General features: G+C 46.7%; 1 protein-coding gene across 7 annotated transcripts in view; it reads right to left on the reverse strand.

Annotated features, from left to right (window-relative positions):
* Positions 1–25,506, reverse strand: part of KCNT1 (potassium sodium-activated channel subfamily T member 1) — a 197,047-nt gene that overhangs the window by 162,238 nt on the left and 9,303 nt on the right. For 5 of the 7 annotated variants that reach the window (XM_053374815.1, XM_053374811.1, XM_053374810.1 and 2 more), the window contains exons 1-2: positions 7,561–7,831; positions 7,002–7,196 (exon numbers count right to left, since the gene is read on the reverse strand). In XM_053374815.1, the coding sequence (XP_053230790.1) occupies positions 7,002–7,196; positions 7,561–7,802 (437 nt within the window). In that variant the 5' untranslated portion in view covers positions 7,803–7,831. Of the gene's footprint in view, positions 1–7,001; positions 7,197–7,560; positions 7,832–25,506 lie in introns of those variants that run through there. The other 2 variants (XM_053374812.1, XM_053374819.1) reach the window with 1 other exon arrangement.

Genomic DNA, 25,506 nt, shown 5'->3' on the forward strand with positions numbered 1-25,506 from the left:
GCTAATCACCACCATCTTGTTTTCTTCAAGTGAGCATTTCTCCATGGGCCTTTGGAGTTAACTGCACTTCCATTTCAAGTAATCAGGGCATGTTCTCATACCAGAAGAACATTCAGCCAAAATGGGGGGGGGGGATGTCGCTGATTTCCCTCTTCCTCTTGATTGGGTTTTTAAAAATCTGAGCGGATATTTAGAGTCATTGTATATAACTTGATCAGGCCACAGCTGGAAATTTAGAAGTGCACTCTCAGCCTTCTACATGCTCCCAGAAAAGGGGGGAAAATCAACCTCAGTTCTGCAAGATGGCCACAAATGGAGGTTTTCTTCATATTAAAAAGGGGTTAAAACCATTTTTAAAATCAGGTTCTATCCAAAAGATTTAGGGGTGGGTGACCTTTCACAGGGTTATCTGGTCTTGCAACTTTACTGCCCCTTTTATCGTATCATTGAACCTCAATGGGATGTATCAATGGGATGTATCCCACTGAGGATTACACAAAAGAGGAATTAGAGAAATTCATGGAGAAGGCTATCAATGGCCTTACCAGCTTACCATGATGCCTACACTCTGGCTCCACAGTCAGAGGCAGTAATGCTTCTGAATACCAGTTGCTCAAAACCACAGGAGGGGAGAGTGCTGTTGTGCTCAGGTCGTGCTTTTGGGCTTCCCACGGGCAAATGCTTGCCCACCATGAGTACAGGATATCCGGACTAGAAGGACCATTGCCCTGATCCAGAAGGCTCTTCTCCAATAATAGTCCAACTCAAAATAAAACCATTGACATCGATGAGCTGAACCATCTCATATCTATTTACTGCAATAGGCCCACTTTGGGTATTACCCATTGCTTCCAATTACCTGGTGCCATGCAAAATGTCTCGGGTTCACAGAGTCATAGAATTGTAGAGCTGGAAGGGACAACAAGTGTCATCAAGTCCAGCCTCCTGGAATGCAGGAATCTTTTGCCCAACATGGGCTAAAACCCATGGCCCTGAGATACTCTAGCTCCAGTTTTTATACACACACACACACATATATATGGACGCGGGTGGTGCTGTGGGTTAAACCACAGAGCTTAGGACTTGCCGATCAGAAGGTTGGCGGTTCGAATCCCCGCAACGGAGTGAGCTCCCGTTGCTCGGTGCCTGCTCCTGCAAACCTAGGAGTTCGAAAGCACGTCAAAGTGCAAGTAGATAAATAGGTACTGCTCCGACGGGAAGATAAATGGCGTTTCCGTGCGCTGCTCTGGTTCGCCAGAAGCGGCTTAGTCATGCTGGCCACATGACCCGGAAGCTGTACACCGGCTCCCTCAGTCAATAAAGTGAGATGAGCGCTGCAACCCCAGAGTCGGTCATGACTGGGCCTAATGGTCAGGGGTCCCTTTACCATACACACACACACACACACACATATATATATATATATACACACACACACACACACATACATATATACACATATACACACACGCACACAAATCATGATGAGAGGAAGGGAAAGACCTCTTGGAGAGCTCTTGCCAATCAGAGCTCACAACACTAGGCTAGACTGGCAAGCAGCCTGACTTGACAAAAGGCACATTCCTATGTCCCAGTGTCTTGCCAAGTAAATTATGAGTATAGCTATCTGGAGAGCTGTGGATAGATTTTGGCTGGCTAAGCTGATGGCTATTCATGGGCTTATAAAAAAGCGAGCTAGAATCAGGGGTAGGCAGCCAGTGGCCCTCCAGATATCGCCAGACTCCAGTTCCCATCAACCCAGCCAGCATGGCTAACGGTCCATCTCTTGGCATAAGACCAGTTATGACTTGGCTTTTTTGCATTTTCCCTTTGCCTCTTCTCTCCACCTCAGAAGAGAAGCTTGTAGGTGACCATCGGTGCTGGAGTCACATCCTTGTAACTGCTAGATTTATATTTTCAACGGAGGGCTGGGGACCACCATTAGTGCTATTTCTTGTCCTAGAAGTCTTTAGTTCATCCTGACATCATTTTTACCGCCTAGCAGAAGCTCATCTAATAAAACAACAGCAAAAAGCTTTGTGAGGCACCTCAAAGATTAACAATAAGTAGCACTCATATCATACTATTCAGAAGTTGTCAACAACTTTCCCACAATGATCTCACTACTCACCTGATGACTGCAGCACAGCTTATTATTGCAAGGGATTGGAAGACTCTAAATGTAGACCTATTTGAGACCTGGATCTCACGACTAAATACAAATGGACAAAGTGACAGCCCAGGTCCAAGAGAGTTGAACAGGCAAGAAAAACACTACTCTTCAATCAACCTGGCATAGTTTTATGATATATGCAACATCAAAAGGCCTCCAGTGACACCTGGCAACTTGTGGAGTTACCGTATTTTTTGCTCTATAAGACTCACTTTTTCCCTCCTAAAAAGTAAGGGGAAATGTGTGTGCGTCTTATGGAGCGAATGCAGGCTGTGAAAGAATGCTTTCACTGCACAGCAATCCCTCTTGCTATTCCTGGCTTCTGAGATTAAGAATATATTTTTTTCTTGTTTTCCTCCTCCAAAAACTAGGTGCGTCTTGTGGTCTGGTGCATCTTATAGAGTGAAAAATATGGTATATATTTGTTTAAAAACTGAAATGGCCTAAATGAAATCAAACAGGAATTTAGTGCTTCTGCTGGGGGTAGGTTTGTTGACCGTTGATTGCTCTTCGTCTAAATAAGCAAAAACAATGGAAAATCTACTTTTAAGATTAACGTATTTATTATGGACAGAAGCTTTTCTTGGTCTTCTAAGCAGGGATGAAGAACCTCCAGCCTGTTGGTCAGTCTTGCCTCTAAAGGCTATCCCCCCCCCGCAAAAAAAGAACCACATGTCCATCTGTCAATCAGTTGGCATTACTGGATGACATCAGCTGATGAGCAAGGTGGTGCAGTTCAATTCTGCTGGATGATGCTATGCCAGCAAGTATCCCGTGGGGAATGTGCTGGCAAAGCAGACCCCTCCCCCACCCCAACGTTTTATTTATTAAAAATGTCCTGATGTCATCATGACATCAGGTGAGTGACCCTGTACATCTATCAAAGTCAGCCCATGGGTGGGGTCGGGGAGATAAAGATTTGAGCCACTAGGCCAAACATATTCCCCACCACTTGTCAAGAAAGCCTACCCCATGAGAGGCATGAAGGCATGCAGGCTATAAATCAGTCTTTCATTGTATGTAGAAGGTGCACACCCAATGTGTTTCTTGGGCTCATGATTCCAGTTCAAAAATGGACCAGTGGTGCAGTTAGGCAGTTTAGATGGCAGTATGCATTACTTCAAAATTTGTTACTTTACTCCTCATTCTATTGACCGGGGTCCTGGTCTTCTGTCCCCAAAGCCATACTCTGATGGTATCGCTGCCAAACTTGCCACTTCCCTATTGCAAGAATTGGGGGGGGGGGTGATTTGCATAGGAGAAACAGCAAACAGGTGTGTGAGCTTGACCCTTCATTGTTCTCCCCCATCAACTCCTATTCAACCATGTCTTCCCTACCCACAGCTCAATGTGGCAAGAAGGAATCTGAGAATGTAGTAACTGAGATGCAGATAGATGGAGGGAAATGGCCAACAGGGGGAGGGTTAAGTGTGCCATCTGGCTCTGCAAATTCTCCCCTTTGCTGCTTTGAAAGGGATAATAAGATCATTTCATAAGTTTATTATTCTAGCCAGAGGCCATGACAAACATGTATTAAGCAATAGTACCAATAACATAATACAAAACATGCATAATATAACAATCTGCAAATACTTTGCCAAGTTCCTGGGCATTACAACAGTTTCCCTTTGTGCATCTCTTACAACTCAAATTATAGCATTATTTTGCCTTTTTAAAATCCAATTTGCCAACATCCATTATGTAAGAAAGAGAAGTTACCACATACACCAAGAAACTCAAATCCAGTTCGATTTCAGATTAAATCCCTGAATCATCAAAACAATTTATAGTTATTATAGCTGACTACTTTTTCCAGATTTGTGTGTGTGTGTGTGTGCATGCTCAGCCAGTGCATAGAGGGGCACCTATGTGTTATGAAGATACTATTTTTACTTTAAAAAAACCAAACCATTTGTGCAAGAGTGTGCCTGATTGCTTGTGCTTTGTTTCAGAAAGGAATCTCTTGGGTCTCTAGATAGGGGGCAGGCTAACAGATAGAGTGAGGTCTTCCGCCTGAGGTTGACCACAAATACAAAGTCTGTCTGCATATGGGACCTTGCTGAAGCAGCCATCCAAGATTGCAGTGGGCGTCACTTAGAAACAGAGCTCAATAAAGGCATTTCTTACAGAAACTGGTGAGATAACTAGCTCTACAATGTTCTGCTTTGAAAGAGAGAAGAAGCAGTCCAAATTTTCCCTGAACACTCAGTCTGATCCCCCTGTAGCAAAAATTAGTTGCTTCTTGGAGATCCACAGAACACTTCTTTGCAAGATAAATATTATCTTTGTGGGGAAATAATGTGCCATATTGCAGAACAGACCCCCATTAGCAATAGATTGCATGTCTAATGGTTATGACAACCACACATTTCACCAGAGGGCAATCACTCTGTTATTGCTGTTTGTTTTAACTGACACTTTCTCTGAAACTCATTTGCAGCTAAGCAACTGTAAGCTCACAGCTTGGTTATAACTTTGCAGGAACCTTAATAAATCATGGCAAATTGGGCAGGTGGGAGGGGAGAGGAAGGAAGTTTAAAATCAACAGCGATACATATCCAAAACTCCACAAACCATTTTCAAATAAAATAAGGAACGTTTATCACAAACACACCCTCTCCCTCTTCAAAGGTTTATTTGCATTCACTCAGACTGAGTGTCATTAACCATGCAAGTCTTTTCCTATATACACATGGCCAAGTATGCATGTCTTAAACGAATATGAACCACATTTGTCTTAAGCACAAGGGAAATTTCAGACACATGCAGCTCTCCAGTTCGAAATCCAAGACCATAGACACAAGGGAAATTTCAGAAATTTGCAATTCTCAAAATACAAATCCATGACCCTAGACACAAAGGTAATTTCAGGTAGGTGCAATTCTCCAAAGCAATAATCATCCATGACTCCCAAAGTCACCATCTTACAAAATGCCCATCACCACAAGAGCCACCCCTGAGAGTTGTTGCTATACCATTGATTCATCCTTGCCTCTAGACTGCAATAGCAGCTACCAGGCATTAAAAATTTGCCTCGGGACTTGTCACTACACCAGCTCTCTGAATGAACTTACAACCCAATGGGATGTTTGACTGGGTGTAGAGAGAGCTTTGCAGTGTCCAGAGCAAGAAAACAGATGACAGGTGGCAACAGGAGCGTCAAAGGTTTGGGCAACAAAGCAGACAACTTGGACAAAGTCTCAGGGATGCTCCAATCCAACTAACATAGAAGGACCACAGCTCAATAGTAGAGCAGCTCCTTTGCACACAAAAGGTCTCTGACTCAATCCCCTGCTTGAAACCCTGGGGAGCCACTCTACAGAGAAGACTGAGCAAGGAGGACCAATGGTCTGACACAGTATAATGCAGTTTCCCATGTCCCTTTCATACAGGAAAATAAGGGTGGCTGGTTGTTTTTTGGAGAGCACTTTCAGCAAGGTAGCAAAGGGAATAAGATACAGAGGAAGCAAAAGGAAGGGTGGTTTGGTGAGCAAAGCATTGGCATCCCGTTTAGCAAGCATGGAAGGCTTGTGGAGAATGGGACACAGTGGGAAGAACCACCCTTTGGAATGTAGCCAATGTCAGTTCTACTCAGAGAAGGCCCATTGAAATTAATGGATGTGCCTAGGTGATGCCCATTAACTTCATTGGGTCTACTCTGAGTAGAACGTAGCTGGATACGCTCTTTTGTAATCCACCTTTGAGCCTGCTTGCAGTTGATCACAGGAAGGTGCCTTGTACCAATTCCACCTAGTCTAGCAGTGTCTTCCCAGGGTTTCAAGGACACTCCCAGTCCTACCTGAGGGTGCTAGGGATTTGACCTGAACCTTCTGCATACATGGTGGATGTTCTTCTAAGGAGCTACAGCCCTTCTCCAAAACATAAGAGGCTGCCTTATACCGAGTCAGACCATTGGTTCATGTAGTTCAGTATTGTCTATACTGACTTGACAGCTCCTCTCCAGAGTTTCAGCCAGGGGAAATTCTCAACTCTACCTGGAGCTTTCTAAACACAAAGCAGATTATTCACCACTGAGCTCTGGCCCTTCCCTCAATGTGGGATACATAATCCAAAAAAGAACTGGCATTTTTACATTTCAGTTTAACTGGGCACTCTTATGCATGTTTCGTCAGAAGTTCCACTAAGTTCAAGGGGGCTTACCTTACACGATCAGTAATGTCTATATTAGCAGGAATGTAATTCAGATTAGAAATTAATCTCTCTTGGGATCTTACTTTCAAAGCAAAAAAAAAAAAAAATACAAACTAGAAAACGCAAACACGCTTCTGCGGGCAAATGGCATACAAGTCTCCCAAATGTGTGTTAAGTATGTGCTAAAGCCCTCTTTGACAAGGGAGAACGGAAGGGGCTCTTAAATCTCGAAAGGGAGCAGTTCCGGCGGGCGCGTTTACAGCACACTGGATAGAGGAAGGAAGAAAGAAACCGGAGGGCCAGCCAGAAGGTACCCGATCCCCACCGCCACCATGCGAACAACGACGACTGAGGAAGGTTTGGGGAGAGCGGCTTTCACAGGATCAGCACCATGGAGAGAACTCACTCAGGGCATGAAATAGTAACAGGACTCCGGAGCCGCTCAGAGTACAACCAGCGAAACGGCTGCGCGTAAAAGCGGAACGCAGCGATAAGCACCTTGGAGAGCACCCCAGGCGCCCTCTTACCAGCTGCCGCTATTTTGTCGCCTTTTGACCCAGCAACCTCCAACCAAAAGCATCGCCATTTCGACCCCAGCACTCGTGAAACGCTTCTGTGCCCATCGTGAGGTTTCCCTGTGCCCTTGGTCCGTCCTCCTCCCGCTCTGCGCTCTTACCTGTCGTCGTTTTGAAAGCTCTGATCCCCCAAGAGCAGGTCCCGGAACCGGTAGCGAGGCGGCAAGGGAAGCACCTCGGAGTCCAGCTCGTTCATGGTCAAGGAGGAGATGTCCAGGATGACCCCGCTCTTCTGCTTGTTGGCGCCAGCCGTGCCGGTGCCGCCGCTTCGGTAGCCGCCAGTTGACGACTTCAGCCTGCGAGGAATAGAGGGGCGAAGAAGATGAGAGGATGGAGCCAGGCTAGAGACTGTGCTCTCCTTTCCTACCCGCTGGACGGAAGCCTTGGCGGAGGAGGAAGGCGACTGCCCGCCGTTCAAAGACCTCCTCTGCAAAACTGGCTCCGGAGGCGAGTTCCCCGCGGATCTAACTTAGATTTCCTTTGGGGGTTGTGTGGAGTTGATTCCCTGGACTGCAAATGAGACACCGCTCTCTCTCTAACTGGGACACTCTAGCCCCCCAAATAAACATGATCTCTCAAGCCCCATCCGGCTTCGCATCCTTCAACCTCCCCTTTTGGTAGAAGGAAAAACACGCTCTCGCTTTTTAAAAGGACCCTCACCAGCTTCCTTTAAGCCTAGAGGGGTATAGGCACAGTTTCTCCGGCAAAGAAAAGAATCCTTCCAAATTGACAGGCAATATTGAAGTAGGAGAGGAATTTGGGGGAGGGAAGAGTATGAGGCACCCGGAGACAAAGCCCAGCTCTGACTGACCGTCCTGCCAGCAACGAAGACGGATGGCAAGGAGAGATCTTGCATCTGGACGTGTGGAGTGTCCACAGAGACACACTAACAAGGCAAACATCTGGATCAGCAAAATGGGGGGAGGGAAGAGAAGAGATTTCAGCAAAAGTCAAGGAGAGGTACTGGGTTGGAGCCAACTAATTTCTATTCTGAGTAGACCCAACTGAAATCAATGACCTGAAGTTTGGGAGGTAGTGTGGGGGTAGTGTTGAGTGTCAGAGTATGACCCAGGAGACCAGGGTTCAAATCCCCCACTCAGCTATGAAGCTCACTGGAGGACTCTGAGCCAGTCACTGCTTCACAGTTTAACTTACCTCACAGGGTTGTTGTGGGGATTAAATGAGATGAGGGAGAACCATGTATGCCATTTGTAGAAAAAGGTGTGACATAAATGCAATAAATAAATTTCAGTGGATATGCTCAAAGTAGAACTAACACTGGATACAACTGCCCTTCTCTAGTGTAAGAATTCCATATATGCACATACATCATGTTCCACTGTCACCGTTGATGCAATCAGTAAGGCTGCTGCTGCCTACCCAGGGATGCATTGCAGGGGTTGGACTAGATGATCCTTGAGATCTCTTCCAACTCTACAATTCTATGATTCTATCCTGCATTACATTCACTGACAAATCAAACTGGAATCCAGCTGGACTTTGGTAACAATTTACAGAAAGGTATCTTTGTTGGTTGTTCTTGTTTTGCTATAGCAGAATCCTTAAGATGCCACAAGATTAACACATTTATAATGGCACCTGCTTTTATGGACCACAGTCACGGGAATTCTGTAGCTCAGTGGCAGAGCATCCCAAACTCAATCCCAGTCTGAAACTCTGGAGACCCACAGCCAACCTGAGTAGGCAATACTGAGCCAGCAGGACCAGCAGAGTTGGTATAAGGCAGTTACAACTGATTTGGGAGGTGGGACAGGTAACTCAGTGTTGGAAGAAGAGGAGGAGTTTGGATTTGATATCCCGCTTTATCACCACCTGAAGGAGTCTCAAAGTGGCTAACATTCTCCTTTCCCTTCCTCCCCCACAACAAACACTCTGTGAGGTGAGTGGGGCTGAGAGACTTCAGATAAGTGTGACTAGCCCAAGGTCACCCAGCAGCTGCATGTTGAGGAGCGGAGATGCGAACCCAGTTCACCAGATTACGAGTCCACTGCTTTTAACCATTGCACCACACTGGCTCTCACTGGAGCATCTGCTTTGCATGCAGAAGGTCCCAAGTTCAATTCTTGGCATCTCCAAGTCAGACTGGAAAAGATAACCTGGAGGGCTGCTGTAGACCAGGGGTCGGCAACCTAAGGCTCATGGGCCACAAGTGGCCCATGGGGGTCGCTTAACCAGCCCACAAGCTGCCCCTGAACTGAGCTGCCTGTTCAACGAGTCCCTGTGCTCTGTGCTAAACCGGTGGTGGTGCGGGGACTCACTTCAGTGGTGCCGGAAATCACATCTGCGCATGCTCAGATGCTGAAAATTGCATATGCACAGACGCCGGAATTCGTGGCCGCGTGCGCTCACACACGTGCATGATCCGGCCCACAGAGGGATCTCCACTGGAGTGAACCAGCCCAGGCAAGGTAAACCTTGCTGACCCCTGCTGCAGACAATACTAAGCTAGATAGACTCAATATAAAGGTAAAGGTAAAGGGACCCCTGGCCATTATGTCCAGTCGTGGCCGACTCTGGGGTTGCGGCGCTCATCTCGTTTTATTGGCCGAGGGAGCCGCCGTACAGCTTCCAGGTCATGTGGCCAGCATGACTAAGCTGCTTCTGGCGAACCAGAGCAGCACACTGAAATGCCATTTACCTTCCCGCCGGAGCAGTACCTATTTATCTACTTGCACTTTGTGCTTTTGAACTGCTAGGTGGGAAGCAGAGACCGAGCAACGGGAGCTCACCCCGTCACGGGGATTTGAACCGCCGACCTTCTGATCGGCAAGTCCTAGGCTTTGTGGTTTAACCCACAGCGCCACCCGCGTCTCGACTCAATATAAGGCAGTGTCTAATGTTCCTATGTCCACTTCATCAGTTGCATGATGTGTAACCCTTAATTGTCCAGGATGTATGCATGCCAAAATTTTGTGTTTTCACCAATGCTGTCTAGTCAAATTAGTAACTGTAATGCCTTCTTAGTTGATTTTCTAATTATTTTGCTTTCAGGTAATCATCACCATCTCTCATTTTGCTGTACACTTTCCACTAAACTCTCTCCATGTGCACATATGTTCGCCGATTCAAGGTTTACACATCATGCATCTGACAAACGTCTTATCCACACTTACTTTCCCCCCGCTTTTTCCAGGCACAGTCTGCACTTTAATGCTCTGTGTCAGGGTTTATTTTTTCTACAAGCTGCCTTCACACACACACCACACTTTTTAAAGCTAAATCAGAGCAAACATCAATTCGGGTTTACCGTGGATTGACGTTTGCTCCGATTGAGCTTTGAAGAGTGGGTTTTTGTGGGGAAAGCTCCAGAGCAAAAACAAAGGAGGGCACTCAGACACTGAGCTTTAAATTGTGGGCCATGCCTGGAAAAAGCAAAGGAAAAATAAGTGTGGGTAAGTGAGCTGTGCTGCATGAAAGCTTATGCCATTTTTTCGTGTGTGTGTGTGTGTGTGTGTTTTTAATGCTTCAAGGTGCCACAAGAGTCTTTGTTGTTTTAGAAATCCATCAGTGGATTGCAGTTACTGCTGATATGCCTTAAAGCAGTGGCCAATCTGATGGAGCAGGTTTTGGATTCCCCTCAACCTAAGGTGTTGGTGCTAATCCTAAATACTTTACATAGATGTATGGAGAGCATCTCTGTAGATATAGTCCCTTGCAACACCTGGGCTAGTGTTTGAACCTGAGTTTAAATCTCCACTTGACCATGGTGCTTCCTAAGTGTCCTTGGGTCATAATCTCTCAGCCTTACCTACCTCACAGATAGCTGGGGGCTAAAATGGAGTGGGGAGAACATTGAGCTCTTTGAAGAAAAGATATAAATACAGTAAATAAAGCCATCTAATCCCCTTTTACAGCCATCTAAGCTAATAAGAACAAGATGGAAGGATAAGCTGCAACTGTTTGCAAGGTTCAATGTTCCAGAATTTACTACAATCTGAAACTCCCAAGATTGCAGGATAAGTTGCCTTATGTGTACACAATTGCAAAAGGCATGTTTGCCCCTTCCATGAGATATGGAAGCTCAAATCTCACCTTAGCACAAATTCCAGGGGGTTGGACTAGATGACCCTCACAGTCCCTTTCAGCTCTTCTATTTTATGATTCTATGAATTGGCCAATGTTGATGGCAGCCCCAGAGTTTATTCCATGGTTTTGAACCTGGTCTGAGGCCTTGGCACCTACATAGCATCAGCTCTCAACAATACTGGGTGAAAGGGAGCAAAACTGAACAGCCTTTATCAGCCACATTTTCACCAAGGGAGAGGAGAGGAGGAGGAGGAGGCTGTCTGGCTCCAGTAAACTGCTGTGAAGATGCATTCTTCTTTTAGTAGCTGAGGCACCTCCTAATATAGCTTGCCAAAGTGCTAAGAAGTCAATGAATTTGCCTAAAATTGCATTTCCTGGGTTGGTTGAGAAGCAAAGGGCATCTGAAATTTCTGCTGAAGGATGCACTAAGGAGCCTGAGGAAGCTGCTTTTCAGTGCTTTTGAGATCAAAGTTTCACCCACCATGTGCTACTCATAAGTAAAAAGGTAAAGGTACCCCTGCCCGTACGGGCCAGTCTTGACAGACTCTAGGGTTGTGCGCCCATCTCACTTAAGAGGCCGAGGGCCAGCGCTGTCCGGAGACACTTCCGGGTCACGTGGCCAGCGTGACATCGCTGCTCTGGCGAGCCAGAGCCGCACACGGAAACGCTGTTTACCTTCCCGCTAGTAAGCGGTCCCTATTTATCTACTTGCACCCGGGGGTGCTTTCAAACTGCTAGGTTGGCAGGCGCTGGGACCGAACAACGGGAGCGCACCCCGCCGCGGGGATTCGAACCGCCGACCTTTCGATCGGCAAGCCCTAGGTGCTGAGGCTTTTACCCACAGCGCCACCCGCGTCCCCGCTACTCATAAGTACCATTGCTTTATTCTATCCCCCTTGAGCAAGAGTGGGTAGAATCCTTTTTCTTTCTGGGAGCCAGCCTGTGCTTAAATAATCAGAGCCAACTGAACTTAATCCACACAACCAAGAAGTGTTCAAAACCTAAGATCATAGAATCTTAGAGTTGGAAGGGACCCCGATGGTCATCTAGTCCAACCCCCTGCAACGCAAGAATCTCAACTAAAGCATCCATGGCAGGTGGCCATCCAACCTCTGCTTAAAAACCCCCAAGGGAGGTGAGTCCACAACCTCCTGAGTGAGACTATTCCACTGTCAAGCCAGTGTGGTGTAGTGGTTAAGAGCGGTAGTCTCGTAATCTGGGGAACCGGGTTCGATTCCCCGCTCCTCCACATGCAGCCGCTGGGTGACCTTGGGCCAGTCACACTTCTCTGAAGTCTCTCAGCCCCACTCACCTCACAGAGTGTTTGTTGTGGGGGAGGGAGGGAAAGGAGAATGTTAGCCGCTTTGAGACTCCTTAAAGGGAGTGAAAGGCGGGATATCAAATCCAAACTCTTCTTCTTCTTCTTCTTCTTACTGTCAGAAAGTTCTTTCTGATGTTTAGTCAGAATCTCCTTTCTTGCTGTTGGTTTGAGCCCTATGCTCCAGAGCAGGAGAAAACAAGCTTGCTCTGTCTTCCATGTGACAGCCCTTGAGATATTTGAAGATGGCCACCATATCTCCTCTCAGTCTCCTCTTTCTCAGGCTATGCATACCCAACTCCTTCAAGCGCTCCCCATAAGGCTGAGTTTCCAGATCCTTGATCATCTTGGTTGCCCTCCTCTGCACACATCCTAGCTTTTCAAGAGCCTCCATAAATTGTGGCACCCATAACTGGACAGAGAACTCCAGGTGCGGTCTGGCTAAGGCAGGGTAGAGTGGTACTATTGCTCCCCACCCCCTTTGTTAAATAATTTTTACAAAAATCCAATATGTTCCATATTATATTAACACCAAATACCAATACCAATTCAAATACAACTCAATTACATAGCCAATTATAAATTTTGTGTGGCTTCCCACATGCAGTACTTCAGGGTTTTATTCCCTTAAGTTCTGCCTCCAGACTGTTGTACTATTACTTCCCTTGATCGGGACACTATCTGTTGATGCAGTCTAGAATAGCATTGGCTAATTCTGACCTTCTCACTAAGGTGCTCCAAAAATTGGAAATTTATATAGATTTGCTAATAACTGATTAGGGTTACCTGTTCCAAAAGATGCTGAAAGCTGCATATAATCAAAAACATTTTAAAAATTAAAAAAATCAATCACTGTAAAGTGATTCTTACAAGTAGACAATATGTTATCAGTATCGAAACCCTCTCACTCATTCACATACCTGGCACTAGGTAAAACAGGAGTGGGGGACATTTGCCCTCTAGGTGTTACTGAACTACAGTTCCCTCCAGCTCTAGCAAGCATGGCCAATGGCCAGAGATGTTGGGAACTGCATTTCAGCAACATATGGAGGGCCAAAGGTCCCCCAGTTTTTTAAACATTAGAGCAACTCTGTTGGATGACACCAAAGGTCTGCCAAGTCCGTTGTTCTGCTTGTAAAGGTGAACAGCCAAATGTCTCATGGGCATGTTCTAGGGAATGCAGGGAAGGCTGCTCCATTTGAGCAAGTGGGGCACTGCCCCACCCATCTCAGTCTTCCCTCAGCCATCCCCCTGCCCCATGTATTTACAACCAGCCTAAGGTGTAGTCCTGGCTGTCAGCTTCCTCCTCCTTATTGTCTCAGTGTTGCCTTTGCAGAACTATGCAAGGAGAAGAAGGCGGGGGAGAGAATAAAGTAAAATGAGTTGGCTCTGCCTGCCACTGACTCTGGGCTCCCTGCACTCCGCCCCACAAGTCCCAATGGTTACTAGCCACCACTAAGGACATTGTCTGAAGACACATGTCCCAGCAACCTTGCTGAAGCTAAGTGTAGGAAACTGCTTTATACAAAGTGAGATCAGAGGTCCACTTTGTCTAGTACTGTCCACTGCAGGGGTGAGGAACCTCAGGCCTGGGTGCTAAATGCAGGGCTCCAAGTCTCCCTGCCTGGCCCTCAAAGATTCTCCCCACCCCGCAGTGCAGCCAAAAGCACCTTTTCCTTATCCTTGTTAGTGCTCAAATGCTTGGAGAAGGCAGGTGAGCAGGAAGCAACAGCAAAGAGAACAACCAGAAGGGACTGGCCAGCAGTGCTGGCCCTGCTGGGTTGTGAGCCACGACAGGTGCCTGGTGATGCCGATTTATTGATGCGACCCCTGGATACATGCCCATGGGCATAGCCAGAGGGGGCAGGGGGCAGCTTCCCCCCCCCCGATCAAGTAAACAAATAAAAATACTTAACTAACTGATCAATCATGTCACAGATAGCTTGGTTCTGCCCCCACCCAAAGTCCTGCCCCCCCTTGTAAAAATCCTGGCATCATGTACATGCCCACCATACCAGAGGTGGGGAGCATTTTTCATACTGAGGGCCACATTCCTTTCTGGGTAAGCCTCCAGGGGCCACATGCCAGTGGTGGGTGGAGCCAGAGGCAAAGTGGGTGTGGCAATGAATTTTACTTTTGCACAGTGTTTCTTCACACTTGCACAACGCACTCTACCTTCCATCCAGGCAAGCAAGAAGCATTACCCAAGCTCCATGACACATTCCAGCCAGGCAAAAACACTCAAGGAGGGTGCAAAGCAGAACTGGTAAGGGGTGTGGCCTGGGGAGAATCCCCAGGACCAGATAGAGAAGCTTGGAGGCTGAGGCTGAGCTTGAGTGTCCCATAGTTTCCCAAAATATCCTCAAACCACTTGGGGGATCTTTGTTTTTTTTGAGGGGACACCTAGATTCCAGCTGCTTCCCAGCTATGGATGGGCTCAAGTTACTTCAAATGAAACCACCATTGCTGATATCTGATCCCTCTGCACCCCAGTCTGTATGACCAGCATTACAAAAAAAAAAGTCAGCAGTCCCCCACTGCATGCTGCAACATTCCTGAAACAACTAACAGCAGAGGCAAAGCATGTTGGCAGATGAAAACTAGAAGCCTATTGTGGCACTGAACAGTTGGAAAGCTGTACTATCAAAGCACCGAGGAGTCAGAGGTGGCCTCCCCCAGAGGAAGGGAACACCCCCTGCAATCCACAGTGCAATTAGGCAATTTGAAACTCTGGACTTAGCAGTCTTATGGTGGAGAGCATGGTTTCTTTATATACAGGTGAAACTCGAAAAATTTGAATATCGTGGAAAAGTTCATTTATTTCAGTAATTCAACTTAAAAGGTGAAAGTAATATATGAGATCGACTCATGACATGCAAAGCGAGATATGCTTCCACTTCTCAGAGGTCCAATCTTGCTCTATTTTCTATCCTTGTTTTGCTGATTTCATTGAATATTCTAATTTTGGGGTTTTCATCAGCTGTTCGCCATGATCATCACAATGATAACAAAGAAAGGCTTGACATATCTCACTTTGCATGTCATGAGTCGATCTCACGTATTAGTTTCACCTTTCAAGCTGAAATCAATGAACTTTTCCACGATACTCTAATTTTTCGAGTTTCACCTGTATATTGTGCATATTACTTCACTTCCTTTAACACGTGGCATCCCCTCCTGCTCATTATACAGAATAGGGCTCTGGACATCTGTCCCAAAGTCCTGCTGTTGACTTTAGCACTACTAACTGACCTTCCTTTCTGCATAAATCACTAATCTGATTCAAACAGCTGGTCACACAGACATAGAACCGGCAGGTGCTCTGAGGGCAGATCTTCTGCTGGGAACCTGAGCCCGGTGGGGAACTCATGTAGAGACAAAGCAGGCAGTCCCCTTTGAGGGTGGGCATTTCCGCTGCATCACTTACAGAAAGCTCCAATCACCACTGATGCCACAAGAAGGGCCAGAATGACCACTCCTTGGCAGAGGCTGACCAGGAGGAGGCACAAGGTCAGGCCAGTGATTCATTCAGAGGCCTTGGAGGTGAGACTCCTAGGTTTGGGGAAATACCATGTGATAAGGTGTCCTCCATGCTGACATCACTTGCGACAGAGGGAAAAACTGCACCGGGCTCCTTTTTAAATTGCTACATTCACCTTTTCCCAAAAAAGGATGAAAGAGTCACACTTCCAGCTATATCCACACCAGTACCTGGAGCCAGCCAGCGTGTCTCCTCTTCTGGCAGACACTGACCTCATCAGTTCCTGAGCGAGATCATCCCTCCTAGAACGATGACTCAACATCATATTGGGTGCAAGCATGCTGGGTGCCGAGCCTTGGGAATCAGCTGCTCAGCAAACACACTTTTTCAAATCAAGCACAGCAGAGGAAGACCCCGCAGCCAGGAAGCCTCTCCCACGCCGACAGGTGGGGTAGCTACAGCCCGTTCCAAAAATCCACTTCCTTAAACGAAGGCTCATCTGCCCCCACTTTGTTCTGCACCCAGAAACTGATGGGAAATCATCACGCTCTCTTGTTTCATCTCGGCAGGTCCAGAGGCTGCTGCCACTTTGCCAGTTTCCCCTACCCACGGCTCTCGGCGATCTCCGCTTCTGTGCTGAAGGATGACAACAGGCCTCCAGGCACACGCACAATGAGGAAACAGCAGGGAAAGAGGCAAAGCCGCTCACATGCACAGAGGAGGAACGCATGCCATATCCATCTCCACAAGCTACTCCAATCCCTCATACAGTCGTGTGAGCTGGCTGAGTGACAACGCAGAAAAAGAGAGAAAAAGAAGGGGGGGAGAGATTTTCCTTTCTGGAAGTGCTGGTGCCTCATCCTCCTTCCTTCCCCACACGATTCATGTTATAATCACCTCTGCATGCTCAGGACTTATCCATCACTGCATTTCATATGTACTGTGATAGCTCTAATCACAGCAGATCATCTTAGGACAACCTCCTGCTTGGAAATGCAGGAATTCCAGAATAAAGAGCTTTCAGGGGTGCAAAGCCCTGTCGTTATCTAAGTGTACAAACTACTTGAAACCGGGGCAGGTGGTATTTTTGCACCCAAAGGGCTGCATTCCCTAAAGAGTAGCCTTGCTACACAGGCTAGAAGTGGGTGTGGCCAGGGGCAAAAGTGGGTGGAGCAATGGGTGTGAATCTTACCTGTGTATGCTAGTAGGCTAGCTTCTACTCACGCTCACACACACTCTTCTCTCTGTTTTCCATCCAGTCAAGGAGGAGGCACCACCAGAGCTCAAGGGCACATTCCAGCCAGGCAAAAACACCAGAGGAGGGTGCAAAGCAGGGCTTGCAAGGGGTGTGTGTCCAGAGGGTCAGAGTGAAAGGCCTAGAAGGCTGCGCTTGGCCCCTGGACCTGACTTTCCCGACCCCTGCCTTGCTCTGCAAGGTAAGTCAATATGATCACCCCCTCCCTTTGTCCCAAGTTGCCTTTAGACTGCAGAACTGACCTACTCCACCAGCCAGCAGAACTGAGGGCTACTGAGAGGCTGTTCCACCAGACTCCAATGAAGGCTCTTATGGAGCAAGAGGGAAATCAGCTTGGGCTCCTCCACTGGCCAGAGAAGGAGCAGGTGTAAGGAATTTGCTTTCATTCCCTCTCTGTGAGAAAGAACTCTAAAATGCAGATTGTTCTGAATTCCTCCCCATCCTGGTTGCCTCCCAGCTTGATCTCATGTCTGGATAAATCACTCTGCTTAGTTGCTAAATAATACCTCCAGACCACCCCTCTTAACTGACTTACTGATAACCCTTAAGGCACCTCATCGAATGATCTCCATTGTTACACTTCCAACAGGAGTAATATAAGCAGTATTCAGGAAAAGGTACCAGGAGCTGAACAGAAGGCTCTGGAGTGAGATCCAGGCTCACATTAAGCCTCTGTGCAATATTATGCCATATCATAGAATTGTAGAGTAGGAAGGACCACCAGGGCCACCTAGTCCAATAAAGGAAACTTTTGCCCAGCCTGGGGTTTGAACCCATGACAATGAGATTAAGAGACTCGTTCTCTACTGACTGAGCTATGCATTTTCTCTGCTTAATATTTCTCAGCCAGCTTTTGCTCTCAGAAGCATTCCTGTAATGATGGGCTGCTTGATGGAAATCTTACTTAACGGCTGCCATGAGTGATTTGGCTTTTCATCCCAAGCCACAATTACCACCATCCTTTAAATATTTCAGTCTCCTTTGGAGGAGCACTTGCCTGCAAGGGAGCCCACAAATGCCCATTCCTGGTAATCTTTCTAACGAGACAGGGATGAAGAATCTTCTGCAGTCAGGGGGCCACATTCCCTTGCATGAAATCTTCCAGGGGCCACATGCCGAGGGCAGGGTGGGGCCCGGGGCAAAAGCAATCAGAGCAATAGATGCAGCTCCAGTACAGTAGGCTATAATCCAGCCACACAATGTCAGGCACTGGCTGGGTGAAGAGGAATGGTGGGAGCCTCCAGCTAAAGAGCCCCCCAGGGAAGCAGCTGGGGAGGAAAGCACACAGCCAGAAATGTGGTGTTGCAAGTCTGAAGACAGGTCAGAGGAGAAAGGACGCTGGGAGGTGGGAGAAACAACAGGCACAAGGGAAAGAGAAGGCCAGAGGCTGAAAACCCTTCGTAGGCTTGCCAGAAGGAACAACCCCCTGTGACGTTAACATATGAGAGTGCTGGAGGTGAAATAGTTAAACAAGTTACCCAATCAGAACCTGGGGGTGGAGTCAGAGGGACTATAAAACCAGCTCTGGGAGGGGCTAAGGAGGAGTTTGTTGGGAGTTGGGTGGTTGGTTGGAGTGGGAGTGAATTGGGATAGAGTCTGTGGGCAGGTTGAGTTAGTGTAGCAAAATAAGCTGAGTCAGGAACAGTTAGGGGCTAGAAAGACAAGTAAATAACTGAGAGGTGGTTTAGGGAGTGAGAGCAGGTAGCGGAAGTTATAGGTCTGGATAGGGACCCCATGACTGTAATTGACCGATACCGGTTATGAAACCACACGCTTGTTAAACTGCAATAAATAAACAGAAGTTTCTGTTCCAATTTAACCCTGACTGGACTCAGTATTGTCCCAGGTGGGGCCTGGGTGGTGGCAGTGAGAAATAAAGTGGTGGCACAGGGATCAATAGACGGTGAAATGTCCGGGGACCCTGTGTGGTCGCCGCCGCCCCCTTACACATTGCTGGGAGGAATCTCTCAACACGGGGAGAAAGGAAAGCCCCATTTTGCCACTTCCACTGATGGGCTTCATTCATGAGATGAATCCCACCCAGAAAACATGGAAAGGATATTCAATATGAGGATTCCAAAGCAGAAAAGCTGGCAACTTGGAAAAGGTCAGGTTTTGGCTTACACCTCTGTTTAGAAGTTGAGCCCCATCAAGCTTGCCAACCTGAGTTATAGGAGACGGGAGCACAACTTTCTGACTACGCAGTTTGGATATAGGGAAGCTGAACTCTAATGAACTTTGGCTGCCAGATCCATTACTCCAGATGAGTTTCATTCCCTCTTTCCCACCCAACCCAGCATTTCTGATTCCACAACTAGGTCGTTTTGCACATGGCTCAGAGTCAATCTTCAAGTCAGCCAATCTCTCTCGTGAGAAATGGCACACTTTTGGAATTCCGTAGAGTACAGAAAATATCTTGGGAAAAGCAGGACTTGCTCAGAGGCAAAACTCAACCCCTGGCATAATTTTTTTAAAAATGGAGTCAGCTTTATTAATATCAGCAGGAGATGCCTGGCCTGAGCAGTTATCAGCCCTAATAGAATTTAAAAGAATTAGCTTCAGTCATCAGTTAGACAGGCTGCACAGATGGATGCTTAATAGCTTTCATGCTGAGCCCAGGCCTGGTACCAGAAACGGTTCTCATAGGAACCCTGGACAACCCACAAGTGGAAGACTTGGAGGAGCAAGTAGGTCCCCTGTAACCATTGTTGGTGACCCCCTGAAGGGGCTCCCAGTCCTTGAGAAAGGTTCGGGTCAAAGAAAGGCAACATAGCACACATCTATGAAGTCACTGCACAGCTCATGAGCAAGGGGTCTCCTCATGAGCAAGCAGTTCATAAAATGGCTTCACTACCAATATTGGTGGTTTGGGTGTTGTCTTGGGGACCTAAAGTATGTAAGGCATCCTTTGGGAGTCTTACAACAGATGGAAATAACCAAAGTCCCTGGCTTCTTGGTCAGATGATCTTGCCTAGCATTGGTGCACGTTGCTTGAGCACCTGATAGTGGTGCCTCACCTTGCCTCTAGATCATGTTTTCATGCTGGACACTGGCTCCTTTGGACAGTGCTGCACATGCAACCTTATTCTGGTTGGTGAGGGTTTTTGTGAAGAGGCTTATAATAAACCATAATAATACTGTTGTCTTTGTTATTGTGCTATATAATTAATTAAAAAAACCTCCTTGAAGTGGGACCCCCCTTCTCCCCGAGGGCACCCACAGGAGTGCTATGCAGATGGTGGCATTATGTACACTTTGCCCAATGACAGTACAATAACTTTGTTCCCTCTAGAGCAGTGGTTCCCAATTAGGGGTCCCCTGGGGGTCCGTGGATCACACCCAGGGGGTCCGCGGCACCACCCCCTGCCAGGGATTCGCTTATCTTGCTAATTGGACAGTGAGAGCCTTCCACGAGTCATCCAGCTTTTCCTCACAACCAGCGCCTGCTTCCTGGTAGGGGAAAAACTTGTGAAATATTTGCTGAATGGCAAGTGAGCTGGGATTGGGCACAAACCTCTGGCACAGTTTCTTAGGGCTCTTGCAATTGGAGGGGTGAGAGAGAGTGCAAACAGCTCACATGCTTATCGTTTTAAAAAAAGTAAAGGATTCCTTCTCCTCGCTCTCTACTTTTTAGAGTCCATCCAGTCTTTGTAAGGCCCTGGTAGCAGGGTTCTGGAAAAGGCTGCCTCTTCCCACACATCCCTTCCCAGACCTTGCAATCCTCTTTGGTGACCTTTATCCAGGCGCCCCCTGCCAAGGGAGGTATGGCTAGCAGCTACTAGAGAGGGGGCCTTTTTGGTGTTGGCATCCCAATTAAGGAATGCTCTCCCTATAGGGATTCACTTGGGCCCTACTCTGCAGTCTTTCTGGTGACAGGTAAAGACCCTTTTTATGTTCTCAGGCAGTATTACTATCATCACCATTGCTCTATTATTCTCTTTCTATACAGTTGTCTCAAAGCAACAATAAAAGCAGCATAAACAAAAAACAAAACCCTGATAAAGCCCAAAAAAACCCAACCGATATTTTAAAAACAAAACTTACATCATACAAAATAGACACTCATGGCAAAGACTCATTTATCCAGCTGAGAAAGCGTATTGGAACAAAAATGTCTTCCATTGTTGCTGGGCAATGCTGAGAGTGGGTGCTTGTTTTATCTCAACAGGAATGCTGTTCCACATAGCATATGGTTACCAGACGCCCCTGTTCCTGGGGACAGTCCCCGGATTTACAAATCTGTCCCCGGAATGTCCCCGGATTTCATTTAATGTCCCTGGATTTATATTTTTTTAAGTGTCGTAGATTTATTAGTAGGGAATGAATGTTACGTGACTGGTTCAATGGCACAAGACACATCATATGGGGACTTCCAGTGAGGCAAAATGGCGGGCGCCACGGCAGCGAGCAGCTCCTGAAGCCAGCCAGAGCCAACTGCGCTGCCAGGCTGGCTCCGGGCTACTGAGACTGCCGCTGCCACTGCCACTGCTGAGGGAGAACCGGGGACGCCTGGCACGTCAACCCCAGAAAACCCCGGAGCCAACGCAGGGAGAAGGAGGATAGGAGAAGGAGAAGGAAGAGAGAGAAAGAGGAGCCCTGACCTTGCCCCGCTGCTACCGCCACTGCCACTAAGGAGAAAAGGTAGGGCAAGAACATGTGGCAGAGCCTACTCCATGGCTGCTAGCGCTCCAAAAGAGCAGGCCAGGGCCCATAGGAAGGTCATGCGACACAGGAGACCACAGAAGAGAAGATATTACTTCTTCTTCTTCTTTTTTTAAAAAAAACCTTTTTTATTAACTTTTTTTCTCTTTTCAAAAAACAAGAAAGTGTCCCAAGATTCTTTGAAAAAAATATGGTAACCTTAACATAGCAGGCTTCTCAGCAGCAGCATAGCTAGCCGCTTGGGTGCCTGGTGTGGGGGCGTGTCCTGCAGCCGGGGGCGGGGTGATCTGTCCATGGGGGCGGGGCAAGCCTCTCCACTGCCTCCCTCTCAGCTGTAGGGCGGCTGAGGAAGAGGCAGTAGGCAGACACAAGTCCCACACTGCCGTTTCAGGCAGCACGGAACCTGCAGGCACCTAAGCCACCACCTCACTCCTAAAAAGTTTCATGAGCCCAATTTTTAATTTTTTATTTTAAACTCATTTTGCCACACACTCCCTCTCAGTGATGACACCTGGGGGGGCTGCAGCCCCCCGCACCCCCGCTTCCTCCACCACTGCTTCTCAGGTCTTTGGAAGTAGCAGGAGAAAATCTCCTACAGGCCACAGTGAACCACGAGGTATAAGAGGGATATTGCAGTCGTTCAAGAAACATATAGGACCCTGTATATTAGTACCAACACCTTGAGCTTTGTCCAGCAACAGATTTGGCATTTTAAAGCTATTCTTATTGTCCTTACTAAACTTTAAAGTTGTTGAAGTTAAAATATTGCCCTGGGAATTTTTATACTATCCATTCTCACAGCTTATCATCAGGTTGTACCGAGTTCTATTCAAAGCATGTCCACTGAAATTAATTGATCTAATGGATCACATTGCTAGGGCTAAAAGGTTGCTGAAAATCCCTGGAAATCTCTCCCAATATGTGGGCTTTGGGGCTTCAGCAAATGTCTCAACCAGATCAACACTGACACACACCAGTAAGGATATTTTATTCCACAGCAGAAAATAAACAAAGCAATCACACCCTTTCACAGCAAAACATGCAGACTTACAAACTCAGAAGCCAAGTAGAAAAGCAGTGATCTCTATCAATGAAGGACATGTCTGAATAACAGCAACCATCAAGGATTTGCCTCAATTGCTCAAGGAGTGGGAGCAAAGAAAGGTTGAGTTCTCTTATTACCTCCTATTAATGCCTTATTTTATAATTATTGATTTCTGTGCTAGAGCTGGCAAGTCCATTGGTTAAAATTATGTCTCCCTATGGAAAATGGCAATAACTGTGGTCATTTTTTCCTCCTTTTTCATCCTACTTTACTTAACCACAGGATGATCTAGGGTTCTAAATCTCAGAGAATCCTCTTCAGTTCCTGTTCGCATCTGTTTTCCTATTGCAAGAAACTGGCATTGACCTGAAAGTTCATTAAACCTGAGCAAAACTTTAATACAGCGGCTATCAATTCCTTATTTATGCTCTTTAATACTCAACTTTGATTTAACTAAAAACAATAATTAAGTAATAAGCAATTTCTTAATTGCATCAAGTATCCTGAATCAGTATATATTATACAAAAGTTTCATATTTAAATCAGCACCAGAGAAGGCTGTTTCCCTAACACAAGCCTACTTCTAATCAATGCAAATACACAATGTGTAGCGTGTTTTCACAAAACTGGTAAACTGAAAACTTTAATAATAATGTTCATTATTTTCAATAGGTCTAGTTTGAGTATGACTAGCAGTGGATAAAACTAACTGTATTTTAATGTTCTCATTCATACAGAGTTACTTTGCCTCCATGCTGCCAATATTTTGTGGGAAGGCACAAGGCAGAAATTTCGCATTCCGCCATTGAAGTGGGTTAAAAGGTTCTCGGTTGTCCTAGAGCAACAAATTCAGTTTAAAAATAGACAGACTATTTGCAATTAAGGAGAGGTCAAACTGGAAGAATTATCATATTGTGCTGATTGGAGCTGATGGGAGTTATAGTTCAAGGCACCAGGAGGTCACAAGGTTGGCAGAAGCTGATTTTAATCAAATCACACCTGCCGCACTTCCCCCAAACAAACAGAATGATTCAGAAAGTAATATGCTGAATGTGGCATTGCAGTCAATTTCAGATTGCAGGAATGTTCGATTTAAACTCCTAGACTTGCCCTAGCCACTAACTAATACAGGTAGAAAGCTTTTCTTACATGCTGCTGGCGATCCCAGCTGAGTCTGGACTCAGAAGTCTCTCCTGGCAAACGGGCTCTGCAGATTTGCTTTCCGCTGTGGACTTTCTGGAGTCTGCTAACTCCACCTGAAGACACCCCAGCTGGGGATTTGGGTTAAGCATTTGTAGATCTTAGCTTGTGAAATCACGGCAGTTACCTGGTCAGCTTTCAAGGTGTTGACACTGAGCAGACAAAGGTCAATCCCAACTGCCCACTCAGGAAGGAAGGAAGGAAGATTGGGGTCTTTGGTGGGGAGTGTAACAAAATGTCAAACTTACCCAACTCCAGCCTTTTCTATCATCTGTTAACAGGGGCAGCCTGGTTGTGGTGATTCATGCATTGGTAACCTCAAGACTTGATTACTGCAATACACACTGTGTGGAGCTACACTTGCACCTGGTTCGGAAGTTCCTGATGGTGTAAAATGCTGCAGATTGTTGATCAGGAAATATTATTCCTGCCCAGCACATAAATCCAGTGCTCAAACCCTTGTGATGGCTACCCACATGTTACTGGGCCAGATTCAAGGTTCTTGTATTAATTTACAAAGCCCTTAACAACTTGACTCCAGGAGAGTTAAGGACCACCCAGTCCTTTATATTCCTGCCCCATACTGCCAATTTAAATGTATCCCTATTGTGTTTCATGACTTCCCTGATTTTGTATGTGAGCTGGAACTGGTCTGTGACCGAAATAATAAATTCATTCATTCCTGCCCCATCACTGAAATATTTGAGGGAGTTTTTGTTATTTGCCCCCCCCCCAATGGCGTAGATACATGGCTCTCAACTAAGTCATGCATTCAGCTTTGTGGATCAAGCTTGTTAAACTCCCTCCTGACTTAGCAGAGGCATACCTCGGATACCTTGAGCCCTTGGCAAGGAGCTTTATTGGCACAGTTGTGTTGGCACCCCGCAGTAAAATAAAATAGAATCACTTTACTGCAGTAGCCACATTAAAAATGACCACATTTACATGACCCAAGTAAATGTCTGGAGTGAGGCTGAGGCAAAAGAGGAAGGGTGAAAAAAATTGCACACTTTTTTGTGGCATGGTGCAAGAAGTATGGTAGGTTTCTCTCACATTTGATCTTTCTGTGCATCACCACAAACATATCCACCATACACTACATAGTCTGGTAGGTGGTTTTTTTGGGGGGGGGGAGCTGGGCCTGCACTCCTGTCCAGGGCTGGTTTTGCCAACCCCTAGATATGCCTCTGTGACTGAGTTTAGATGGGAACCCTCGGTGAACTTCAGGCACATGACTAAGAGCAGCGGTCGGCAACCTAAGGCCCACGGGCCACAAACGGCCCATAGACTCCTGCTGCCCGCTGAGGGACCCCCATCACCCACTCAGTTGGCTCCCGTGCGCTGCACTAAACCAGCTCCTGCAGCCAATGGGAAGCTGCATACGCCTCCTCAGAACTGGAAAGAGTGTGTGCACATGCGTGTGTATGCGCGCACTCCAGCCCACCGTGGTGTCTGCGGGACCGTGAACCGGCCCAAGCCACAAAAACTTTGCTGACCCCTGACTAAGAGTTTCTTATACCTGCAGGCATTTCAAGGAGGGTTTTTTGTTGTTTCAGCGATGATTTTTTAAATTGTTATTATTCTTTGTATTATTCTTT

This window comes from Podarcis raffonei, chromosome Z (genome assembly GCF_027172205.1).
Source record: "Podarcis raffonei isolate rPodRaf1 chromosome Z, rPodRaf1.pri, whole genome shotgun sequence".
Taxonomy (NCBI): Eukaryota; Metazoa; Chordata; class Lepidosauria; order Squamata; family Lacertidae; genus Podarcis; species Podarcis raffonei.